Source organism: Mesoplodon densirostris, chromosome 9 (assembly GCF_025265405.1).
Source record: "Mesoplodon densirostris isolate mMesDen1 chromosome 9, mMesDen1 primary haplotype, whole genome shotgun sequence".
Lineage (NCBI taxonomy): Eukaryota > Metazoa > Chordata > Mammalia > Artiodactyla > Ziphiidae > Mesoplodon > Mesoplodon densirostris.
Window position 1 is genome coordinate 26,916,188 of NC_082669.1, and position 21,317 is coordinate 26,937,504.

The 21,317-nt window shown below is 46.5% G+C and overlaps 1 protein-coding gene across 1 annotated transcript; it reads right to left on the bottom strand.

Moving 5' to 3' along the window:
- Positions 1-51: 51 nt before the first annotated feature.
- Positions 52-17,272, bottom strand: CCDC201 (coiled-coil domain containing 201). Its single transcript, XM_060107703.1, has 5 exons — positions 17,157-17,272; positions 9,686-9,724; positions 9,389-9,527; positions 2,898-3,395; positions 52-138 (listed from the first exon to the last, which is right to left on the bottom strand). The coding sequence occupies exons 1-5, from the start codon at positions 17,270-17,272 to the stop codon at positions 52-54; spliced, it is 879 nt and encodes a 292-aa protein (XP_059963686.1).
- Positions 17,273-21,317: the final 4,045 nt, after the last annotated feature.

Here is a 21,317-nt window from a genome sequence, read left to right on the forward strand (position 1 = left end):
CGCAGCAGGAGCTCCTGAGCACAGCTACTTCCTGGTCCCGGGGCTGAGTGCTCAGTCGTCTTCGATGGTGAGTTCATGCTGGGTGGCCTCCTCGATGTTCTGAAGCAGCTGGATCTCCCACTGCCTCAGCCGCTCTGTCTGTTAAAAGAAAGGCATCTCTGAGGTCTACCTTGCAGGAGCACTGACCTTTGCTAGAGACAATCTGTGTTGGAAAAGCAGGTGCCCACCCAGGGCTGCAGACCCTCACACGTGTTGACTTTTGGGCACCATCCAGGACTCACAAGTGTGAGCTGGCCTCGCCGGCCTCCACGGCTCTGCCCCCGCATGCCGGGCACCATGACCCCAAGACGGAGCTAGCAACCTCCCAGAGGACCGAATCCCAGTGTGGGGACAGGCAGGTATGTGAGCGGATGGGGTTAGGACCCCAGGATCTGGGTCTGACAAGGGCACAGAGAGGTCACTGGGGAGGGGACAGGAAGAAGGAGGGACCAGCTAGGCATGGGCTGGGAACGTGAAGGGTGGCTGGCACCTGCAGATGAGTGTCTGTGTGAGGCTGTCTAGACAGGCCATTTTCCTGCTGTGTTTTCAAGGGGCTCTTCCAGAGCTGCTCAGGGCAGGGGAGGGAGGGAGAGGGTCCCCAGGACAGCACAGGGGAGATGGGAGCAGGATGACTTAGGTTGCTGAACAAGGCAGAGGCACATAGAAAGTGGAGGGGGGCAGGTCTCAGGTGGCTTAGCCAGATCCCGTGGTGTTTGGTGTGGGGACTGGATCTCAGAGGACAATCGTGGAGGTGAAAGGAAAGAAGGCTGGGGTCTGCCGGCCACTGATGGCAGGCCCACTGTGGGTCAGGGTCCTCCAAATACCCTGAAAGTATAAAAATAGAGGCAAGCCCCAGGGGCAAAATGAGGAATGGGAGAGCCTGGTGCTGTGGAGGACTCAGTGTCTGTCCCAGTGATTGAGGAAGAGGGTCTCTGCCTGTATGGAGGGCCTGCACTGCTTCTGGGGACCCAGGCTCAGCTGGTGGCAGGTAGGTTTGTGGCAATCTCCCCCCACCAAAAACAGTGAGACCTACAGGCCCCTTCTCTTCTTCAGCTCCAGAATATTCCAGCCAGGCTCATGCTTCTCCTGGCAGAAGGACATTAGCTTGTGGGGATACTGACCAGTGAGAGGAAGCATCTGTCCTGCAATGGATAGGCAGCCGAGGCCCCCCGGGCAGCCCCCGGTTGACAGGTCCCACCCAGAAATGCACATGGAGCTTCTGATCTGCTGGTAATTACCTGCTCCTGACTACAACAAGGCACAGTCCTGAGACTAGCAGGGTGTGGAGGGTGGCATCAGAAAAACCCACTCCACGAGCAGTGGCCCCAGAAAGGCAAGTGAAGCCAAGCAGAGGGGGCAAAAGGCCAATGAGAGGAACTTGGAAGGTAGAACCAAATGACACTCTGAAGAAGTAGGGTGAAAAAGTAAGACAGGAAAGAGAAAAGAGACCACTAGGAATGAAGATGATACAAATAAATGAAAAGATAATCTGTTCTCATGGACTGGAAGAATTGATATTGTGAAAGTGTCCATGTTACCCCAAGCCATCTACAGATTCAGTGCAATCTCTATCAAAATTCGAATGGCATTTTTTACAAAAATTTTTTTATGAACAATCTTAAAATTCATGTGGAACCACAAAAGATCCCACAGAGCCAAAACAATCTTGAGAAAGAACAAAGCTGGGGGCACCATGCTTCCTGATTTCAAACTATATTACAAAGTCATAGTAATAAAAACAGTATGGTATTGGCATAAAAACAGACTCATAGATCAAAGGAACAGCATAGAGAGCCTAGAAATAAACCCATGTCTATATGGTCAATTTATGACAAAAGAGCCAAGAATGTACAATGAGGAAAGGACAGTCTCTTCAATAAATTGTGTTGGAAAAACTAGACAGCCACATGCAGAAACAATGAAACTGGAACACTATCATACACCATACACAAAAACCAACTCAAAATGGCTTAAAAACTTGAATGTAAGACCTAAAACCATAAAAATCCTAGAAGACAACATGGGGGTAAGCTCCTTGACAATGGTCTTTGTGATGATTTTTTTATGTGACACCAAAGCAAAGGCAACAAAAGTAAAAACAAACTAAAAAGCTTCTGCTCAGCAAAGGAAACCATCAATAAAATGAAAAGCAACCTATGAAATGGGAGAAAATATTTGCAAGTCGTATCATATCCGATAAGGGGTTAATATCCAAAATAGATAAAGAATTTATATAACTCAATAGCCCCAAAGCAAACCCAACTTAAACATGGGCAGAGCGTCTGGTGTGAAAGGCAAGGCGGCAGTGTCCACAGCAGTGCTCCTTCCCGAGAAGCTCCTAGAACATGAGGTCACCAGAAGGACCAGCTGAGGGGCTGGGAAGCAGAGCTCACAGCAGGAAGGGACCAGGAGACCCTCTACCCACCAGGACCCCGAGGTTGGCCAGAACAGGGGGGCAGGTGAGGCTTCAGGGGCTCACAGCTGAGAGGAGGACAGAGCGAGGGGCTTTCTGGGGACTCCCAGCCTGTGCTCTCTCATTCCTACAGCATGGGAAGGCAGACTATGTTAAGGAGTTGGGGAGCACATGGGAACCATGGGAGGCACATGTTTCATGGCACAAGCAAAGGTCCTTCTCGTGGGGTCATGGGGACCCCTCAGAGTGGGGGAAGGATGGGGTACAGGCAGGGCCCTGAGCTGGACGATCTCCTCCAGTCCTGGTGACCTCATGATGCCCAGGCCAGGGGCCCATCCGTGAGGAAAGGGCAGCGTTTGCTCTCTCAGTTGTCACCAGGCTGCTTCCCAGGAGGCCTTGGGCAGGGACCCAGAGCTCCAGGGGATGGGTCGGGGTCAGGTCCTACCGCAGCAGCCAGCCTCTTCAGGTCCCGTGGCCTCCTCCTGGCTGTGTTCCGGATCCCGGGCAATCCCAAGTTTGGTGGCGATCTCCTTGCTCTGGGGGGCCTGCCCTGCTGCTGCTGCTGCTGCTGCCGCCGCCGCCGCCGCCGGGTGACCGAGGCTGGCACGGGCGGATCTTCCTCAAGAGCAAAGGGGTCCGAGTTGGATCCTAGCTGCCCACTGGACACCTCAGAGGCCCGGATGGTGGAAAGCCGCCTCTTTCTGGGGGGGACCTTGGGGCTGAACTCTCCCGGGGACGAAGGGAGGTCCCAGGGGGAGCGTACAGGCAGTGGGGACCCGCCTGCAGAGCCCCCTTCCTGGTGTGAGGGGACATCGCCCAGTAGCTCTGAGTGCCAGCTGGGGGCAGCTCCCTCTGGGGTGCTGTGCTTTAGGACCCTTGTCAGGGACGTCCGTCTGGTCATGGAAGAAAGGCTCTCATCCTCAGAGGAGCTCAACCCAGGAAGCTGCCAAAACAAAGCACAGAGGTCAGCATCCTAGAAGGTCACAGCAAGTGGAGCCTTGGGCCCGGCACCAAGCCCCACCGGGCACATTCCTGAGGTACAACCACTGTGAGGCAGACACTCCAGTTCTGCCCCAGCGAGGGAAGCTTCCAGCACCAAGATGAAACCCAGCACAGGACAAGACCACACTCATGCCGTGCCTGCCTTTTCACTAGTTTTGTCTTTTTTTTTGCTGAAAATTTTAAGCACCCGTCAGAAAGATGGTTTTTAAGGATAAGATTGAAAAAACAGATGACTTTCAGGTAATATTTTTTCAGAAAAAAAAGTTTGAAATGTCAATGAAATCATCTCAACATTGAAACTCAACATGAAAAAACAAAACTGCAGTTTTTGGTATGTAAGTGGAATTGTGTTGTGCAGGTGCAGGTGCTGAGAGTAGGGTGAGGTGTGATGCTTTTGAAAAGCTTAATAATATCCCAGGGCCAAACCTCATGACAGACAGCAGTGAGTCCATCATGGCCACCTTTTTTCTTCTTCCAAGATAAATCCTTGATTAAACCATTAGAGGTGCTGAAAATACAGTCTAGGGAGGGCTTCCCATGGAAACATTTATTCCATGGAGTGTGCTGCAACGTTCAAAATCTGTTCTCCTGGATTTCTCATGGTATTCTTATGAGGTGGGTGTGATCTTCATCAGGGAACTGAGGGGAACATTGAGGCGGGGTGGGGTGAGTGACCAGAAGCAGCTAAGCAGAGAGACGAGCTGTGGATCAGAGCTGTTGACGCCCACGTCTGTGGAGGTCTGGCTTCATGCACCAAGATGCCTTGAGCCCTGCCAGAAAGCAGGGAGGAAGTGCGCCCTCCTCCTGGGAGGATGAACTGATCATGATCGTTTACATGGCGTCTTCTGTGTAGCCCTTGGGGTCCTTTTGAGCATTGTTTCCTTTAGCAAAAATGCTTAGACTGGATTAATGTAACTCTAAATAAACCTGAAAGATAAGATTTACTCCAGAGAATAAGTTGGTATCAGAAACTGCCAAACTGTCTTCCAAAGTGGCTATGCCATTCTTCCATCCCTTCCATCCCACCAGCAGCGAGGGAGAGTTCTGGTTCCTCCACATCCTCACCAGCATTTGGTACTGTCAGTTTAAAAATTTTTTTAATAATAAATTTATTTATTTTATTTATTTATTTTTGGCTCAGTTGGGTCTTCATTGCTGTGTGCGGGCTTTCTCTAGTTGCGGTGCGTGAGCTTCTCATTGTCGTGGCTTCTCTTGTTGCGGAGCACGGGCTCTAGGAGCGCAGGCTTCAGTAGTTGTGGCACGTGGGCCCAGTAGTTGTGGCTCGTGGGCTCTAGAGTGCAGGCTCAGTAGCTGTGGCGCATGGGTTTAGTTGCTTTGCGGCATGTGGGATCTTCCCAGACCAGGGATCAAACCTGTGTCCCCTGCATTGGCAGGCAGATTCTCAACCACTGCACCACCAGGGAAGCCCCTAAAACTTTTTTTAAATTTCAGTTTTCTAATAGGTGAGTAGTGGTATCTCATTTGCAAAGTAGTTTTCATTTGAATTTCTGTATTGTCTAATGACATTGAATATCTTTTCATTTACTTATCATCTACATATCTTGTTTGGTGAAGTAAAGTTCAAACGGCTGCCACATGAAATGCAAAGAGAAAAAACTCACCTATTAAAAGACTCTCAGATTGGATTAGAAAGAAAATCCAACTCCACACTGTATACAGCAGGATGCACTGAAGATGAGGTGCTCAGAAAGTTTCGAAGTAGAATGATGGCAAAGACAATCAGAGAAGAACAAGTGAAAAAATTCAGAGACTTCACTATTTATATTGGAAAAGGCTGAATTCATGGCAAAATACATTAAGACCACAAAAGTACCGTGTAAGAAAAAATAAAAGCCAAAATGCTTTTCTGTTATAATTATCTTTGAACCAGACAGTATAGCATCAACACTCATAGAGCAAAATCCAAGGAGAAATAAGGAGAAACAGAAATAAAGTAGTAAGGATAATTCACTTTGTTTTTTTTAGCCCCTGCTAGATCAAGGCGAAAAAGAAATGATCCAAACCCCTTGGAAGATAATTAGCACTTGTCAAAAGAGAATAAGTCTTCCTACTTCAAACAGGGACTGAGATCTCAGAATAAAGACGTGGGGTGAGGGGGAAGGCTGGGCTTTTACAAAAAAGAAACTCCAAGCGAAGATATTAACAGGAGCTACTTTTAACTAACCCAGTTATGAAAGTGAATAAAGAGCCAATAATTCAATTTTGGAAGTTTGATGTTTTTTAATAAAACGATATTGTAACATACTGAAAGCTTACAGAAAAAATGATTTAGTATTGTCTTACAAATATATATACAAAGCTTACAGACAAAAAATTAGTATTGTTTTAAAAAGATGGTCTTGACATACATATGGGAATATCATATGGGAAAAGATAGGCTTTCAAAGGAGTAGGGAAGAGAGGGTTTTTTTCTCTTTCTCTTTGCATGTTGCTCTGACTGGTAAGTCATTTGGAAAAAAACCAAAACAATAGTAAAAACATGTTCCTACCTCATATTTTATATAAAATAAATTATAAGGGACGGAATATTATATTCTTTAAAAATTCATAGATTACTAGGAAAAAGCAGAATAATTTTTAAAAATCTAAAACAAAGTTGGATTCTTATTCACATCATTCACCATGATAAATTCCAAATGGATATTTAAATGTAAAAAACAAGGCTATATAAGAATTGGAAGGAAACAGTGGTGAATTCCTCTGTAAATCTGTCAGAAATAAGGCTTTTTAATGATAACTCATAATACAGAAGACATAAAAGAAAAGAATAAACTAAATATAATTTTTTTTAAAAAAGATATACTAAATGAAAAAAAGATAAAACACACGTTCTAGAGAAGATAAATAAGGTGTTAATTTTCTAATATCTAGGAAAAAACTGGCAACCTAATGGATAAATGTGCAAGGACCCTTAACAGTGTTTTATATACAATTTTTTTTTAATATACGGATAAGGAAAGATCTCTGTTTTAGGTAGAGTCCTTTTGTACAAACGGAGGGAAAAAAAGAATCTAGAGAAAGTTCCAGAAGAGGCTAAAAACATGATGTTTACTTATGCTGCGGGCTGGACAGAGGGTGGCGGGAGTCACTGTGTACCTGTTTATGCTTTTTTATTTTGAAACCATGGGCACGTATTACCTCTTTACAAATGAAAAAGAGAAAAGAAAGCCCTACTTGGCTGGTGAAGAGACAGGCACACCGAGACTCAGAAATCCCCCCAGGAATCCCCTGGTTGGGACGGAAGTGGTTGAGGGGTCCCGAGTCAGCTGTTGCCACTGGAGCCAAAATACAGGGTTATGAAGGTCAGGCTTTGAACTTCCCCTGGGGCCTGCAACTTAATTGTGCAGCCCCGCTTTCCATTTCGCTTCTGGAGCAAGGCGTTGCATGGGTACCCCTCTGCCGCCCACTGCTTCCCTGGGCCTCCAGGCTTTCCCCAGAGAGGCCGAGATCCAGGACAGAGGGTTTGGGGGATGAGGGGCGTGGGGGGCGGGGGGCAGCAGAACAAGGGTACCCCTCTGATGTCTCTGGGATGGCGCATTGGGTGCCGTGCCTGGGCAAGCGGGGCCTCCGAGCACAGGTCGCTCGTCGGGGAGAAAAGTGGGCCTGGGGCTCAGGACGAGGGGAGTTGTGCAGCGACTCCCGCCGAGGACCAGGAGGCCCCCTGATGCCAGCGCGGGACCTGCCCGACCCACCCGGGAGCTCAGGCGGATCCTGAGGTAAGGGGTGCCCCCCTACCTAGGCCTCCTGCAGCGCCCCTCCCCTCCTGCCTGGTCCCCAGCACCCCGCCAACCCCCCACGCCCCCAGCCCCATTGTGACCCGGCTTACCTGCGCCCCGGGCACACCCAGAAGCCTCCCTCTCCATCGCCCCACCTTGACCCTGCCTGCGCGCCCGCACCCCCCGCCTCGCCTCCATCCCCCCGCCTCACCCCCATCCTGCCCTGGACTACCTGCGCTCCGGGGTCCATCCTGCTTCCCAGCGGGGACCAGATGCCTTGGCGAGCTGCACTGCACGACGAGCCCCTGCGCCCTGAAGTACCGGCGGGTACGCCACACGGCAGGCCCACGCAGGCGTGCAGGAGCCCACCTGTGTGCAATCTCCCCTTGATGACCTCGCAGGCACAAGAGCCACGCAGGGGTGGAGCCCCGAGCCTTGAGCAGCTCCACCTGGCAGGTTCCCCTGTGCACAACTGGGTTGTGTGTCCGGGCCTTCAGGAAGTCAGGGCCCACGGGTGCCCCCAACAATGGGCCAAGAGGGGTGCCCTCACGGCGTGCCAAGGGGTTTACCAGCATTGCCACCACATCCTGAAGGAGTGGAGGTCATCGCCCCACCTTAGTCCCCAAGGCATCCGAGACCAGAGAGATGCCCTGTCGTGACTGGAGTGCAGAGTCAGAAGGTAGGACAGCTGAGGGTGACCGTAGCAATCGGACTCCGAAGTCCCAAACTTGAGCTCATTGGAGCCACTCCAGGGGCTGTTGGAGCCCCAGCTGGGCCCAGCCGCAAGTAGGTCTGCACGAAGACCCATAATTGGCCTTTCTAACGACTCCCAGGTGACGCCGAGTGAACGAATGGTAGCACCACTTCAGAATACTGGTCACTTAACACACTAACCTCCCACCTTGCCTTAAGCATCTTGGGGGGTGTGGAGGGGCTGAAGGGAGGACGCCGTAGAGAAGAGCAACAGCTGCCAACCTGAACCTGCAGCCTGTGAATGTTGGTTCTGAGACATGATCTCAGCCTCGGAGGAACCCAGAGCAGCGTGTTTATTATCCCCATTTCAATGAGGAGAAGACTAAGCCTCGAGGCCGGGTGGGGGTAGCTGCTCAAGATCATTTATGGGTGCCTAGCAGAACCCCTAAATCCTCACCCTCTGAAAAGCCTGTTCTCGGGAAAGATCTGATGAACTCATTCACTCTCAGGTGTGACTAATAATACTTTAAAATGAACAGCAACAACAAAAAAGATGAGAACCCCAGACTGTCTGACTCCAAAATCAGCACTCTTTGCCCTTGCTACCCTTCTGGTATTTTTAAAAGGTATTATCCATCTGAACTTTGCCACTAAGTTGCTGTGTGATTTTGGGTGGTTGGATTTTGTCCCCATTCTCTCCTTTGTCTTTAAATTGAGGCAATATCTGAGGTCACATCCTAATGCTTTGAGATCCCTGAATCCTGGAGGCGCCCAAGAGTCTTGAAGGAGATTGTCAGAGACAGGGGTTCTACTGGGGACCCATCCCCTTCTGTTAGCACAGACCAACACACTGGGGAAGCTCTCCAGGCTCAGGTGCTGTGGGTGGTGGAAGGGAGCCCTCGCCACCCTGCTGCTCGGGCTCTTGGTGGCCACAGCCCTCCCGGTGGCCACAGCCCTCCCGGAGGGCAGGTCAGCTTTCAACGTTGGGTGCAAGGCTTGAGAGCACGCACAACCTTTGAAGGGGCAGTTCCACTTAGAGAAGCATCAGGAGACAATCAGACCAAGTAGTCACTCATTTCCTGTTACGTCTGTGGAGCGTTAACTTTGAGAGCCCTGATGGAAGTGCACACACATCTAAGGACAGGAATGCTCTGCAGCCAGTAATCTGTGTGTCAACATGTGTGTGTACGTGTGCATGTATGTACACACATGTATGCTTGTGTACGTAAATACACACTGTAGACAAAATGTTCATAATATATTAAATGAAAAAATGCTGTAGAACAGACAGTATAGTGTGATCCCATTTTAAAACTCACACATATACACATCACACACACACACACACACACACACACATCCAAAAAGAGATTCATGGAAATGGGAACATTGGTAATATCTAGGCGGTAACATGATGGGAAATTTTAACATCACTTAAATCCATTTTACGTTTTTCTAAAAAGAACATGTAATTAGTAAATAATAATGAAAAAATAAAGCTCACCTGGTACAGTCCATCATTTTCCAGATGAGGAAACTGAAGATTGCAGAGGGGAAGAGTTTGCCCAAAGTCATGGAGTGAATAAGGTGGGAGCTGCCTGGACACTGTCCAGCATCCTGAGGTCTGGCCCAATGTTTTCTTGCTGCATCAGTACACCCCCAGGGTCCCCCTGACCTCATGGCACCTGGGCACACTGCTTTGACTATAACGTAAGGCTCTTCTGTTTGTGTTTGTGAATAAAAACATTGTGAAATCTTCAGTGTGTGTCCAGAGTCACATTAGTCTAGCACACAGTGTTACCTGTCAGCAGTGCCCTTCAGTACAACATCGGGCAGCCCTCTGGGGAGACGTGGGGGGGGGGGCCTGGGCATGCACAGGGGCCCTGCAGGGACTCCAGACCTGGCCCATGGCAGGAACTGACCCACACCCTCCAAGCTCCTGATCTTTGCCCAGAGCCTGCTACATTCCTTGTGTTGACTCCCAGAAGCCCGAATTCCCCTCACTGTGCAGGTGAGGACCTGGAGAGGCTGAACTCAAGCGTGATTCGAGTCCAAGTTGCAGGCACGCATATGCCTGCTAGTCTGCCACACTGAAAGCTGCATTACAGATACAAATAATGCTCTTGGTGTAAGAAGGGCTGCTTCAGAGCCTGGCTCTGGTCATTTAGAAGGTATGGGCCCAGGACAATGAGTCACCCCACTGTGTGTTCCCATCATGTGTAGGAATTCCTCAGTATGATGCTTGGCGCATGGTAGCTACTCAGCAACCTGCAGCATCTTTTGTCAGCACGCCTGCTGCCCAGGCTGTTAGAGTTGTCATGCTCCACCAGTGGTTTCCATTTCCACCTCACACTGGGGCCTCTTCTGAACTCCAGCACAATGAATTACTTATTGTTTCTGTATTGTATATATTTTTCTTTTCTGTATAGTATGATGTTTTGGCACCTCACAAACCTTTCTGGCTGGGAGAGACTGGCCCTCCCTGGCTAGCCCATTCTTGGAGATAGAAAAGGGCTCATCCAGGAGCATGTTTTTTTTTTTTTTTTTGCGGTACGTGGGCCTCACACTGTTGTGGCCTCTCCCGTCGCGGGGCACAGGCTCCGGACGCGCAGGCTCAGCGGCCATGGCTCACGGGCCCAGCCGCTCCATGGCATGTGGGATCTTCCCGGACCGGGGCACGAACCCGTGTCCCCTGCATTGGCAGGCGGACTCTCAACCACTGTGCCACCAGGGAAGCCCCAGGAGCATGTTTTTGATATATGGGAACAAACCAACCCAGAGTCAGGCCTATTCTATCTAGGCTGTGCTCCCCAGGAGGCAAAATTCTTCTGCCTTAATCACCCCAGGACCAGGTACCAGGCAACCAGAGGCCGACTCTATAGCTTAGAGCCACCAACACTATTCAAACTAGCCAGTCCTAAGCACTTCACCTTGCCCTGCCCTGCCTTTCCTAAGGAGACTCCAATAAAGGCCATGGCCTTAGCTCTCCCCTTGCTCCCATCCTCTACCTCCTGACCACTCTGGTGCTTCCCCTGTGGCCCTGCATGGTGTGCTGTGGCTCCTGCATCCAGGACCTGGGAGTGAAATACATGTCTTATTTCTGAGACTTATTCACATCTACTCCTGTGGCCCATCAACTTTACAATTCCATATCTAACACATAAATTCTTAGTACAGTTTCTATGTAACCGATATGCTCAAGGTTGCCTTTGACCCCAGGTTATAAATAAGAGGCTAATAGTTGGTACTCTTTGTAAAGCACAACTGAGGAGAAGAAACATGTAAACTTCATTAATAAATAAGTGCAAAATATCATAGCACAAGTACTGCTTTAAAATTATTCAAATTTACAAAGAGAAAATGCCAAAATACTCTCCAAAACAGAAAGCACCAGGTCCACATAGACTTCTACTGAACATTTAAAGAAGAAATTATACTAATTCTCTATAACGTTCCAGAATATAGAAGCAGAGGAAAGAATTCCTAGCCCATTCTATGAGACCAGCATTACCATAACACCAAAACCAGATGAAGACATTACAAGAAAAGAAAACTACAGACCTATATCTCTCACTAACATAGAAGCAAAAATCCTCAACAAAATATTAGCAAAGCGAATCCAACAGCGTATAAAAAGAATCATATGCCTTGACCAAATGGGATTTACCCCAGGTATACAGGCTGGATCAACACTAAAAAATAAATTAATGTAATCTAACACATCATAGGCTAAGGAAATACCATACAATAATAACAACATATATAGAAAAAACATTTGACAAAATCCAACACCCATTCATGATAAAAACTTCCAGTAAACTAAAAATAGAAGGGAACTTCCTCAACTGTAAAGAATATCTACAAGAAACCTACAACCAAGTCATACTTAATGGTGAGAAGCTCAAAGCTTTCCCAATAGGATCAGGAACATGGCAAGGATGACCTCTTTCACCATTACATTTCAACATTGTACTGGAAGTCCTAGGTAATACAATAAGACAAGAAAAGGAAATAAAAGTATATAGATTGGGAAGGAAGAATTCGAACTGTGTTTATTTGCAGATGATATGGCAGTCTATGTTAAAAAAAATCTGGGAGAATCAACAAAAAGAATCCTAGAACTAATTAGTTATTATAGCAAGTTTGCAGATACAGGTTAATATACAAAAGGCAATCCCTTTTTTCTTTTTTTGAATTTTATTTTATTTATTTTTTATACACCATGTTCTTATTAATTACCTATTTTATACATATTACTGTATATATATTATTAGTCAATCCCAACCCCCCAATTCATCCCCCCACCACATTCCCCCATTGGTGTACCTACGTTTGTTCTCTACATCTGTGTCTCTATTTCTGCCTTGAGAATTTGTTCATCTGTACCACTTTTCTAGATTCCACATATATGAGTTAATATACGATACTTGTTTTTCACTTTCTGACTTACTTCACTCTGTGTGACAGTTTCTAGGTCCATCCACATCTCTACAAAATGACCCAGTTTTGTTCCTTTTTATGGCTGAGTAATATTCCATTATATATATGTACCACATCTTCTTTATCCATTCGTCTGTCGATGGGCATTTAGGATGCTTCTATGACCCGGCTATTGTAAATAGTGCTATAATGAACATTGGGATGCATGTGTCTTTTTGAATTATGGTTTTCTCTGGGTATATGGTCAGTAGTGGGATTGCTGGGTCATATGGTAATTCTATTTTTAGCTTTTGAAGGAACCGCCATACTGTTCTCCATAGTGGCTGTATTAATTTACATTCCCACCAACAGTGCAAGAGGGTTCCCTTTTCTCCACACCCTCTCCAGCATTTGGTGTTTGTAGATTTTCTGATGATGCCCATTCTAACCGATGTGAGGTGATACCTCATTGTAGTTTTGATTTGCATTTCTCTAATAATTAGTGATGTTGAGCAGCTTTTCATGTGCCTCTTGACCATCTGTATGTCTTCTTTGGAGAGATGTCTATTTAGGGCTTCTGCCCATTTTTTTTTTTTTTTTTTTTTTTTGCGGTATGCGGGCCTCTCACTGTTGTGGCCTCCCCCGTTGCGGAGCACAGGCTCCGGACGCGCAGGCTCCGGACGCGCAGGCTCAGCGGCCATGGCTCACGGGCCCAGCCGCTCCGCGGCATATGGGATCCTCCCAGACCGGGGCACGAACCCGTATCCCCTGCATCGGCAGGCGGACTCTCAACCACTTGCGCCACCAGGGAGGCCCTTCTGCCCATTTTTTGATTGGGTTGTTTGTTTTTTTAAATATTGAGCTGCATGAGCTGTTTATATATTTTAGAGATTAATCCTTTGTTGATTCATTTGCAAATATTTTCACCCATTCTGAGTGTTGTCTTTTCATCTTGTTTATAGTTTCCTTTGTGGTGCAAAAGCTTTTAAGTTTTATTTGGTCTTATTTGTTTATTTTTGTTTTTATTTCCATTACTCTAGGATGTGGGTCAAAAAAGCTCTTGCTGTGATTTATGTCAAAGAGTGTTCTTCCTATGTTTTCCTCTAAGAGTTTTATAGTGTCCAGTCTTACATTTAGGTCTTTAATCCATTTTGAGTTTATTTTTGTGTATGGTGTTAAGGAGTGTTCTAATTTCATTCTTTCACATGTAGCTGTCCAGTTTTCCCAACACCACTTATTGAAGAGACTGTCTTTTCTCCATTGTATCCTTGCCTCCTTTGTCATAGATTACTTGACCATAGGTGCATGGGTTTATCTCTGGGCTTTCTATCCTCTTCCATTGATCTATATTTGTGTTTTTGTGCCAGTACCATATTGTTTTGATGACTGTAGTTTTGTAGTATATTCTGAAGTCAGGGAGTTTGACTCCTCCAGCTCTGTTATTTTTCCTCAAGATTGCTTTGGTTATTCAGGGTCTTTTGTGTCTCCATACAAATTTTAAGATTTTTTGTTATAGTTCTGTAAAACTTGCCATTGGTAATTTGATAGGGGTTGCATTGAATCTGTAGATTGATTTGGGTAGTAGTCATTTTCACAGTATTGATTCTTCCAATCCAAGGCCATGGTATATCTCTCCCTCTGTTTGTGTCATCTTTGATTTATTTCATCAATGTTTTATAGTTTTCTGAGTACAAGTTTTTTACCTCCTTTGGTAGGTTTATCCCTAGGTATTTTATTATTTTTGTTGCAGTGATGAATGGGATTATTTCCTTAATTTCTCTTTCTGATTTTTCATTGTTAGTGTATAGGAATGCAAGAGATTTCTGTGCATTAATTTTGTATCCTGCAACTTTACCAAATTCATTGATTAGCTCTAGTAGTTTTCTGGTGGCATCTTTAGGATTCTCTATGTATAGCATCATATCATCTGCAAACAGTGACAGTTTTACTACTTCTTTTCCAATTTGGATTCCTTTTATTTCTCTTTTTTCTCTGATTGCCATGGCTAGAACTTCTAAAACTATGTTGAATAATAGTGGCAAGAGTGGACATCCTTGTCTTGTTCCTGATCTTAGAGGAAATGCTTTCAGTTTTTCACCATTGAGAATGATGTTTGCTGTGGGTTTGTCATATATGGCCTTTATTACATTGAGGTAGGTTCCCTCCATGCCCACTTTCTGGAGAGGTTTTTTTTTTTTTGTAAAATAGGCGTTGAATTTTGTCAAAAGACTTTCCTGCATCTATTGAGATGATCATATGGTTTTTATTCTTCAACTTGTTAATTTGGTGCATTACATTGATTGATTTGCATATAATGAAGAATCCAATATATGTGGATGATTGGTCTTGTGATTGGTCTGTTCATATTTTCTATTTCTTCCTGGTTCAGTCTTGGAAAGTTATACCTTTTTAAGAATTTGTCCATTTCTTCCAGGTTGTCCATTTTATTGGCATGAGTTGCTTGTAGTAGTCCCCTATGATGCTTTGTATTTCTGTGGTGTCTGTTGTAACTTCTCCTTTTTTCATTTCTAATTTTATTGATTTGAGTCCTCTCCCTCTTTTTTTTGATGAGTCTGGCTAAAGGTTTATCAATTTTGTTTATCTTTTCAAAGAACCAGCTGTTAGTTTTATTGATCTCTGCTATTGTTTTCTTTGTTTCTATTTCATTTATTTCTGCTCGGATCTTTATGATTTCTTTCCTCTACTAACTTTGGGTTTTGTTTGTTCTTCTTTCTCTAGTTCCTTTAGGTGTAAGGTTAGATTGTTTATTTGAGATTTTTCTTGTTTCTTGAGGTAGGATTGTATTGCTATAAACTTCCCTCTTACAACTGCTTTTGCTGTATCCCATAGGTTTTGGATCATCGTGTTTTCATTGTCATTTGTCTCCAGGTATTCTTTGATTCCTCTTTGATTTCTTCAGTAACCTCTTGGTTATTTAGTAACATATTGTTTAGTCTCCATGTGTTTGTGTTTTTTATGTTTTTTTCCTTGTAAATGATTTCTAATCTCATAGTGTTGTGGTCAGAAAAGATGCTTGATATGATTTAATTTTTCTTAAATTTACCGACGCTTGATTTGTGACCCAAGATGTGATCTATCCTGAGAATGTTCTGTGTGCACTTGAGAAGAAAGTGTAATCTGCTGTTTTTGGATGGAATGTTCTATAAATATCAATTAAATCTCTCTGGTCTATTCTGTCATTTAAAGCTTGCGTTTCCTTATTAATTTTCTGTCTGGATGATCTGTCCATTGGTGTAAGTGAGGTGTTAAAGTCCCCCACTATTATTGTGTTACTGTCAATTTCCTCTTTTATAGCTGTTAGCTTTGCCTCATGTATTGAGGTGTTCCTATGTTGGGTGCATATATATTTATAATTGTTATATCTTCTTGGAGTGATCCCTTGATCATTATGTAGTGTCCTTCCTTGTCTCTTGTAACATTCTTTATTTTATAGTCTATTTTATCTGGTATGAGTGTTGTTACTCCAGCTTTCTTTTGATTTCCTTTTGCATGGAACACCTTTTTCCATCCCCTCATTTTCAGTCTGTATGTGTCCCTAGGTCTGAAGTGGGTCTTTTATAGACAGCATATATATGGGTCTTGTTTTTGGATCCATTCAACGAGCCTGTGTCTTTTGTTTGGAGCATTTAATCCATTCACATTTAAGGTCATTATCGATATTTATATTTCTAATATCATTTTCTTAATTGTTCTGTGTTTGTTTTTGTAGGTCCTTTTCTTCTCTTGTGTTTCCCACTTAGAGAAGTTCCTTTAGCATTTGTTGTAGAGCTGGTTTGGTGGTGCTGAATTCTCTTAGCTTTTGCTTGTCTGTAAAGCTTTTGATTTCTCCATTGAATTTGAATGAGATCATTGCTGGGTAGAGTCATCTTGGTTGTAGATTCTTCCCTTTCATCACTTTAAATATATCGTGCCACTCCCTTCTGGCTTATAGAGTTTCGGCTGAGAAATCACTTGTTAACATTCTGGGAGTTCCCTTTTATGTTATTTGTCATTTTTCCCTTGTGGTTTTAATAATTTTTCCTTGCCTTTAATTTTTGTCAGTTTGATTGCTATGTGTCTCAGCATGTTTCTCCTTGGGTTTATCACATGACAAAATAAAACAAAAATTTATAAGCTGGACTTCAATAAAATGAAAAACTTCTGACCTGTGAAAGGACATGTTAAGAGAATGAGAAGAAAACCCACAGACCAGGAGAAAATATTTGCAAAAGACAAATCTAATAAAGAGCTAAAATGCTAAAAGAACACTTAAAACCCCAAAATAAGAAAACAAACAACTTGATTAATAAATGGTCAAAGGCCTTATGAGACACATCCCTGAAGAAGATAAACAAATGGCAGCTAAGCTCATAAAAAAATTCTCCACTTCATATTTCATCTGGGAAATGCAAATTACAACACAGATACAGGCACACAACTATTAGAATGACCCAAATCCAGATACTGACAATACCAACCGATGAAAAGTTTGTGGAGCAAAAGAACACTTATTCACTCTGCCTGGTGATAGCACCCACAGATGTTCATGCTGTAATGTGGGTGAGATGCCCCCATGATGTGCACACTTGATGTAGGTGACAGCGCCCTATGTGATGGACTAGAAATTGTAATGCAGGAGGCAATCCCCCACTTGTCGGCCCAGGGTCCCTGCCCTTTGCCCAGGTCAGAGAATTAGCAGAGTTGTGTAACCTCATGCCTGGAAGGCATGAATAAAGTACTACATTGTTGCTGAGTTCTGTGGGTGGGAGACACCCTGTTGCCCCTGTGTGAGTTCGATGGGGCTTGGTGAGGGGGATCCTGGACGTTTGAGGTTGACTGATGTGTCCACAGACATATTAAGGTCTTTGTGCAGAGAGCTGGAGAGTGTGGACTTCCTGGGGGACATCGCAGGGCCAGTCTGGTGCAGCAGCCTTTTCTCCTCATTGAAGTCATGGACGCTTTTAACCATCTATGAAACCACAGAACTCATCACCAAAAAATGATCATCAACGCTTAGCCATACATACAACATCATGCCTAACATAGCAGAGAGCCTAGGGATTTCCCGTAGCCCATGGGCAGACTCTTCGCTGCTACACGGGGCAGTGAATTCTGGCTGGCAATGACTCACACAGTTCATCTGGGGTGAGCAGCAGAAGCGAGACGTGCCAGCTCAGGTCTCTTGCGTCCTTCTAAGATTTTTCCATCGCCTCATGCTGCGCACCCCACCCAAGTACGGCACCGACTCTTCTATCCATTATCCTGCCCTGAACTCTCCGCTGCCAGCTTCTTATGGTGTGGTTTTGAGTGGGAGTGGGATGGCGTGGGTCTTCTAAATGCCCTCAAACTTGAGCGAGCATCAGGGTCCTCTGGAGAGCTTGTGAAAACAGAGGACCAACCCCATCGCAGAGCTTCTGGGTCAAGGGTCTGGGTGGGACCTGGTAGTATGCATTTCTATCCAGGCCCAGGGGATATAAGGCTGGTCTAGACCACGACTGAGGCCCCTGGTGCAGGAGGAGGGCAAGGGAGTGGTTACCCTTGAGCACCATCTGGCACTTGTATCCCAACCCCAGTGGCACCCCAAAATGGGAATGCAGGGTGGGTGACCTGCCAAAGTAGAGATTAAACCCTGGTCTTTCCACGGGGCCCTCGGGCACCGGCCCCGCCCCGGGCACGCTGTTTGAGCTCCTGTGTTTAGGATCTGGGCTGTGTTGACGTGACAAAAGCGAGGTTTGCTTTTCCACTTTGATTAGCAGGGGGAGTAGACTTGCCCTCAGTTTGTGGAGCGGTGGCCTTCATCGCTCAGGAGCCGGGCAGCAGGCCAGGTCTTTGCAAGATTTGCATCATTTACTGTGTCCATCGATCGGGGAACACAGCAGAACATCTTTTTGTTTTTTTCCCCTGGGTTAAAAACAACTTCCCTTGGAGTTTCCCCTGGATTGCAGCGTTCTCTCCCTTTGAAAATCTGATTTTGCCCTTGACCTTTGCATTGTTTTTCAGAGCAGCGATTGCCCAATTTTCCAGCTGGTGGTGAGTAAGCAGCTCGTAACACGGAGGCAGAATTGGAAACAGCAGGTGACGGAAGGCCCCACGCAGTTTCATCATCCTCTATTCTGTGAGCGCACACTGTGGCTGAGGATGTTGGTGACAGCTCACATTTATGCAGGGCTGACTGTACCAGCCTCTGCATTATCCCCATTTTATAGACACGGAAACTGAGGCGCAGGGAGGTTATGTAATATGCAGGACGTGGAATCCAAGGTGCCAACACAGGCGGTCTTGCTGGGGAGCTCCCACGCCTGCCCTTTAGGGGTTGATGAAACTCTTGGAGCTGAGTTCTTGGAGGTGCAACCAGAGGTGGTGTGCTGTGAAGCGTCCTGAAATTAGCAGCAAAGACGCTGCATGCAGCCCCGTTCAGGTCGTGTCTCCTGGGGCCACACAGAGGGACCTGCCCAGATTACATGCAGCTCCTCCGCTTTTCTGTGATGGCAACAGTGGTCCCCTTTCCTCTGCAGGCAGAAAATTTACAATGGAGGGTGAGGAAGCAGAGTGCCAGGCATCTGCTGTGTCACTGGACCTCCACGAGTGTAATGCTTTGTTTTGCCTAGTTGGTAAGATACAGATTCTGTAGCTGGCACTGAAAACTTCCCATATGTCCCCCCAAAGTTACTTTTCACCCCTGTCCTCCCAAATATGCTCCCAATTGCCCTCGCACACACAGCTAATATTGGCCCTTCCTTACATCAGGTGTCTATGTGGTTCAGCACGAAGAGTACCAGCTTTGGTTTGGGCAAAGGGGGGCTTCACCCCCAGCTGGTGTGATAAGCTCTCCCTCTTGAGCTCTTGGGGAGGACCCCTGGCAAGTCTGGCGAGCACAGCCTGGTGCCAGGTACCTACAGTTCACGTATAGGAGACCACGGCTCCCCATCCCCCCGCCACGCCCTGCTCCCATGCCCTGCATCCAAGAGTGCCTGGCTCTTGGATTCTATAGTCCTTAGGAGAATGGGCTGGGGCACCATTAGTGCCCTGGGCATGGATGGGGCAGGGGCCTCTGTGAGCCTGTCCCCTGCCCACCCAGCCTGGCAGGAGACACACAGGTAAATGCAGGTTTGTGTAGCTCTTCAGCTACAGTGCCCCTAACCCACTGTCACAGTCTTCGGGAACGCAGAGGGGGCACCTCATTCTACCTGGGAGCTGCGGGAAGGTTTCCCAGGGGAGAGGAACTTCAGGTGGATCCTGAGGGATGGAAAAGGGGCAGAACATCTTCACCAACACCGTGAAGATGTGGATGACAGAGAGACGTGGACGATAGGGGGACATGGATGGTAGGGGGATGCGGATGGTAGGGAGACGTGGACGGTAGGGGGACGTGGACGGTAGGGAGACGTGGACGGTAGGGGGACGCGGATGGAAGGGGGACGTGGATGGTAGGGGGACGCGGACGGTAGGGGGACGTGGACGGTAGGGGGACGTGGACGGTAGGGAGACGTGGACGGTAGGGGGACGCGGATGGAAGGGGGACGTGGATGGTAGGGGGACGCGGACGGTAGGGGGACGTGGACGGTAGGGGGACGCGGATGATAGGGGGACGCGGACGGTAGGGTGAGGAAAATTCACTCATGGAGAACAGCAAGAAGAAAGTCATGGAGGTATGACAGTGGTCTTTTTTCTTCTTGAGTTGGGGTGGAGGGACATTAAGCCTGGACAATGAGCCAGAGTCTGCAGGGCTGGGATTAAGGGAGGTGGGGGGAGGCTCCGAGTCTATGACACGTAGTGAGGGGCTCCCTCCCTGCCCCACGCTGCAGCTCAGTGCCCCCAGCAGGAGCGCCCCCTCATGCTAATAGGGGCCAGACCTTGGGGTCAGACCACAGGGGGCATGGAAGGCCAGGCCAGGCTGTGGATGCCAGCCAGTGGGCGGTGGGCCCTGGGATTCAGGATGCACCCAGAAATGAGCACAGGAGAAGCCACCTCTTGAGCTTCCAGGGGAGGGCAGCTCATCCTCACAGGAGAAAGGGGTCAGACGGCCCACACAGGCCTTGAGGAAGAGCCCTGTCCATTTGTGTTGATGGGATTGGAAGCAGGGAGAGCTCTCTCTGGGTTGGTGGCCATTTGGTTTGCTGCTGCTATGAGGCAAGCTTGGGAAATTGATTCACCAGAAGAGGAATTTCCACTACGTGCAGGATGAAGGAGACCTCGGAGAGGAAGGGAGGGACCTCACCAGGTGAACTGTACAGGGCTGGCAAGTTGCCAGGCACACAGAGGTGGGCCCCAGATATTTACCAGATGATTCTCTCTTTCATGTGTGTCATTAAGAAAACGTTTCAAGTGGGCACACTGATTCTAAATTGAGGAAGTCCAGAGAGAAAATTCAGAGCACAGGTTCTTTTGGGGAAATGAAATCCATTAGGAACTCACCTAAGAAATAAAGTTTAAAAAGTCAAAACCATTGGTGTGCTCCTGGAGCAGACACTGTCCTTTGCTTTGTAAAAATAATGACCAACAGGACCAACTGTAACTGTTTTCACCAACCTTATTTTGATTGTTCCTGAGGACATGCTCGGGGGCAGGGGTGACAAGTTATTGATATAATAGTGGCAGAACACAAGGCAAGTAACTTTCCCAAGGCCACAGAGCCAGTGAAGTAGCTAGAAAAAAAAGCTAGTAAATTAATTTCAATTTGTTTCTTTTTGAGATAGATAATATAACTGATAATGTAACTACCTGATAATACCAAAAAAACACACAGTACTTACTAGATAATGTGAATCCAGAAGAATAAAAAAGAGCGTGAAGGGAAAACCAGTCTCTTCCCCAGTCACCTAATTTCACAGCTCCCCTCCAAGGCAGGCAGTGGTATCAGTTTCTTCATATTCTTCTCAGAATATTCAATACATTTGGAATCGCAGTGACATATACATTCATATTACTTTTTGGTACACAAGCAATGGCATATTCTGTGCCTTCTTAGTTTTACTTCACTTGGAAATTTTACTTGACTTGCACAATATTACAAA

Coding starts and splice junctions, on each gene's coding strand:
- CCDC201 (XM_060107703.1), bottom strand. CDS start 17,272: ATGGTTAAAAGCGTCCATGACTTCAATGAGGAGAAAAGGCTGCTGCAC. Junction 9,725..17,156: donor CTGCACAAAGACCTTAATAT/GTCTGTGGACAC, acceptor ACGTCTCCCCAG/AGGGCTGCCCGATGTTGTAC. Junction 9,528..9,685: donor CTGAAGGGCACTGCTGACAG/GTAACACTGTGT, acceptor GTACTGATGCAG/CAAGAAAACATTGGGCCAGA.